Genomic DNA, 4,891 nt, shown 5'->3' on the forward strand with positions numbered 1-4,891 from the left:
CCCTTGAGACTCAGATTAAGAAAGATCTATTACTTGGTTCTACTTACAGTCAATCTCCCTGTCATTCATTTTGTGGTAAGATAACTTTCCCCTGGGAGGGAATCAAAACTTTGGGAACAAATTAACAGACTCAGAGCTGTGGTGATGAGATACATAATACGTTATGCTGGATTAGAGCCTAATCCACGTTAAATCCCCCTGAGAAAGGTAAATAGCTAAATGTCAACTGGAATCCTGTTAAAACATGCAAATTACAACAGCCCTCCTCTGTCTGCCACTTAGCCCATCTCTCCATTTTCACCCCAATATAAACTGCAGCTATTAAATTTTTATTGTTTCATTATGTACCTCACAGTTGCAATATTGAAGCTGCGGCTGCAAACTGGTGAACCTTGTTAACAAAGACAAAAGCACAAAAGAAAAGCAACATTGCTTTCAAGGTCCTGGCAATTTCCATATCCATTGGTGCATCATATGGTGATGTGTGAACAGTAGAGCAGCAAGTCATTCTCATACCAGGCTGTTATTTTCGAGCATATGAATAATTACAGAAAATAAAAAACCTGGTGTCATTTGAGAAGTCGAAATGTATTTTGTTGGGGTTGTTAAAGACTTAATGAAATAATCACAACAGTTAATGGATTTATTATTGTGGTGCATTACCTTGAAGGGATTGAGTTGCATGGGTATTAGATTCATACCTGTTTTTTTACAAAATGCTTTTGGAAATGAGAACTTAACTAAATTAATTCCGCAAGCATCTGGTGATATGTGAACTGTAATATATTGTGCTTTACTCATTTTGTCATTATAACTGATGTTAATATTCTCCCCTCCTTCCCTGTTGTGTCTCCTACTCTACCTCCCTCCCTCCCTCCTTCTGCGTGTTATATAGGCCTCCTGCCTTGCTCTTGGAAGGAGTATTTCCTCAAGACGTACAGTTGTCGGGGGCCATGCATAGCTGCTGGGGGGACAGTCTCCAAAATCCTTTGACCTGGAACACCTAAAATGGGGACGGGACCCGCTGCCATGCTGCAAATTCAGCTCTAATCACCGTGAAGACGCCCCTCCGCTCACCTCTCTTTCTCTTCTTAAATTTGGCCTGCTTGCCCCTGACCTGCACCCTCCTCCTGATTTGAAACTGCTGCTTGCTGCCTTCCTCCCTTCAACTCCTTTTCTTTAACTCCTTTCTACTGAGGCTACCCAAACACTCTTTATCCAAAACCATGGCCAGCAGACTCCATTTCTCCTCACTGTCTCCCTCCCTGTTTCTCTCCCTGCTGCTCCCTTCTCTTTTGCTCCTCCACCTGCCCAGTATGGTGAAAGGGGACTGCTGGCTGATAGAGGGGGATAAAGGCTACGTCTGGCTGGCTATCTGCAGTCAGAACCAGCCACCCTACGAGACAATCCCCCAGCACATCAACAGTACGGTCAGTATGAGCTTATCTATCAGAAGGGCCTTTTACTACCTTCAAAACCACCTCTATTAAACCGTATGATTTCCTGTAGTTTATTATCTTAATTTCAAACAAAAGCACATGCTATTAATTGTAATAGTGATTTGCAAGGCAGCAAGTTAATCTGGTCTTCTGTTAACTCACAATAATGCTTGTTCTTACTGTGAGCCTCTGATAGTTAGGGTTGGTTTGTTTGGTGTAGTAGGCTACCTATCATACAACCGCTAAACTATACTTTATGTTAATTAATAACTTTAATATTAAAAATGAATACTGCACATTCTTCCATAATAATCACATGCCCATTAATAGATAAAATGTTAGCAATTGTGAATTAATTTTTTGACTATAGTGATATTAATAATGCAAATTACGTCCTCATCTTGTACTTGGGGGATATGCTAATACTGTATCTATGGACACAATGTAATTTATAAAGACTCAATGGGCTAGCTGACTCTTGTGGGTTGTTGTCACATTTTTATTTGGATGTTCATATATTCAGAGCTACTGGCTGCTGAAAATGCCAATAAATATCCATGACTAGTCCCTTTCTATTTTACTGTTTTGAACTTGTAAATTTATGCTAAATAAGCAAGCACTGTTCTGGCAGATCCATGGAAACTTTTAATTGGTAGTACCAAGTGCTTAAATTCGATTAGCCATCTGGAAATTAATGAGTTAATTATTACAACTTAAACATAATGTATCAATGTAACAGTAATGGTAACATATCTCCACAACACTCCTAGCATCAACATTTACGTCTGCTTCATATCTCATAGGGATGCTGAGCTGCTCGCGAACAGGTAGTCATTAACTAAAAACACACCATCACATGTGTATTTGGGAAAATTACTAATTAGACAGCAAACTGTATGTTTGGAGGCGTAATATGCTCGTGTGTCCTTTTCTAAGGCTGCCAGGTGGTGGAAAGTATTACCTTAAAGTCATCAACTCTCTTTCGTGTCTCCCTTAGGTTCATGACTTGAGGCTGAATGAGAACAAACTTAAGGCTGTGCTCTTAACCTCTATGTTCCGCTTCACAAACCTTACCGACCTCAATCTTACAAAGAACGAAATCAGCTACATCGAGGATGGGGCCTTTGCTGGACAAGCCAACCTACAGGTCAGCATCCCAGGATACAACTCTTTTCATGTATTTGTTATTCCAATTTTACCAAAAAGTTTAAAATGAACAATCTGTTTCACATGTATACAGACAGAATGAGAATCATCTTTATTGACCAGGTATGCTCACACAAACAAAGACTTTGACTTGGCAAGGAAGTAAACAAACTCTCCTTAAAACTTCAGAAGGGGGTCCCATACAACTTAACATGTGCATCTTTATTACAGGAGCCACACATTGTTTTAATTTTGTACAGACATTTGTCTCATTGTATAAACACCTATGTCAATCATACTATGTAAGACCATACCTGTCTATTCATACATATGTGGTTGTAAAATTTAATCTTGATCATATTTATCCTTATCAGGAGACCGTGCTTCTTAAATTGTTAACTTATCTGCACATGGACATACTCTGGACAAATAACTGTGTATATTACTTGTGGCCTGATATAAAAATAATACTTTATATTGAGGTTAAACTTATTAGTATCAGTTGTTCTTACACAATGATAATATTTTTAAGTAATTTTAGCTAATAATATTTTCTGAACTCATCAAGCCTTACAGCAAGGTTTTCATAACCAGTTCATTGCTGTTGTAAAATTTCCCCAGCTTGCTTGATTATTGAAATATGACTTGATGTGTCCTGATAAAACACATCCCATTACAGCATTATGGACGTGCACATTTAAAAATTATATATCAACCAAACTCAAAAGTCTTATTGTTTTATGTCTTGTTTTCCAAACATTTTGAAAGTGCCACTCTCATTTTTTCCCTCAGGTTCTCCAGCTGGGCTACAACAAGCTGACCAATTTGACTGAGGGCATGTTGAGAGGTCTAGGTCGAATGCAGTGCCTCTTCTTGCAACACAACCTCATTGAGGTCATTGCCAACAATGCCTTCTGGGAGAGCCCTAGCCTCAGCAGCCTTGACTTATCTTCAAATAAGTTGGCCCGTCTAGATCCCTCTACCTTCACTGTTCTCAACAGGCTGATGGTGTGTGAACTAGCAGGAAACCCTTTCCATTGTGGCTGTGATCTCTACAGCTTTCTTACCTGGCTTGAGGCATTTAACAATGTCACCCACACCTATGACCGCCTCCAGTGCGAAACACCTCCTGAAATGACTGGTTATCCACTCCTAAGCCCATTGCCTGGACATGGAAGAAATGCCCGTTACACTCTTTTGACTATGTGTCGTGATGGTGTGATAATTCCAGGGATGACCTCCCAGACGCCAGACCAGGACGGTTCAGGAATGTTCGACAACCCAGACCAGGGTCTCTATCATCAGCCAACCATATTGTCTACTCCCGACCCCACCTATAGCCATCAGATTTCGCTGAAGCTTCAAACCGTCTCCTTCTACACTTCTTCTCTAATGGTGCAGATCCCACGACCCTACAGTAAGATGTACATCCTTTCACAGTACAACCAAACTTTTGTTGCAGATATAATGCCCCTTAAAAACAAGAAGGAGATAATCACTTTGGACAAGCTAAAACCACATACAAACTATACCTTCTGTGTGGCTTCTGTGAGCAAGTCTCAGCGATACAACCACACCTGTGTGTCCTTTACCACACGTGGGCCAGAGGACCCGCGAAACAATCCATCGACAACTACCCACTACATCATGACCATCTTGGGATGTCTCTTTGGCATGGTTATTGTGCTTGGATTTGTCTATTACTGTCTCAGACGTCGTCGCATCGAGGAAGAGAAGCAGAAAGCTATAAGTGTGAAGAAAACTATTTTGGAGATGAGGTACTAGATATTCTTTTACATCAAATTTTGTTTAATGAAAGTCCTTTCACATAACTACAATTTGTCATTTTAAAGGCATGGTAAAAAGACATACTACACAGATAGTAGCTACATCTTGGATGTTTTAACACAAATAACAAATTCTGTTATTCCTTTGAGAGTCACAGTGTATGCTATGCACATCCCTTCATATGTTGAATCATTTTGTTTGAATTCAACTCTTGATACACATCGATTTTGCAAGCTATAAACAATTAATTAAACCTTTTTTACTTTGACCATATTCTAAATCAAGACTTTGGGCCAGCCAGACTTGCTGTTATGATTTGACAACTTTTAATGTAAAAGACATTTTTTGACCTCTGCGGGGTTCTCTGGTAAAATAAAGTTTTGAGCTGTTATTGAAACAGCATACCATGGAATCACTTACTGGCCTTATTAAAATGAAGAAATTATGTATGCAAATCTGTCTTTAGATAATGAAACTTCATGGATTGCTTGTGTTAAAGTGAATATATTGTTCTTCAG

At 39.4% G+C, this 4,891-nt stretch overlaps 1 protein-coding gene across 1 annotated transcript in view; it reads left to right on the forward strand.

Moving 5' to 3' along the window:
• Positions 1–906: 906 nt before the first annotated feature.
• The window catches only part of elfn2a (extracellular leucine-rich repeat and fibronectin type III domain containing 2a), a 31,442-nt gene continuing 27,457 nt past the window's right edge, over positions 907–4,891 (forward strand). The window contains exons 1-3 of the mRNA XM_020644073.2: positions 907–1,430; positions 2,437–2,586; positions 3,378–4,363. Of these exons, the coding sequence (XP_020499729.1) occupies positions 1,227–1,430; positions 2,437–2,586; positions 3,378–4,363 (1,340 nt within the window). The 5' untranslated portion in view covers positions 907–1,226. The remainder of the gene's footprint in view (positions 1,431–2,436; positions 2,587–3,377; positions 4,364–4,891) is intronic.

Source organism: Labrus bergylta, chromosome 1, assembly GCF_963930695.1.
Source record: "Labrus bergylta chromosome 1, fLabBer1.1, whole genome shotgun sequence".
In the NCBI taxonomy this organism is placed as follows: Eukaryota; Metazoa; Chordata; class Actinopteri; order Labriformes; family Labridae; genus Labrus; species Labrus bergylta.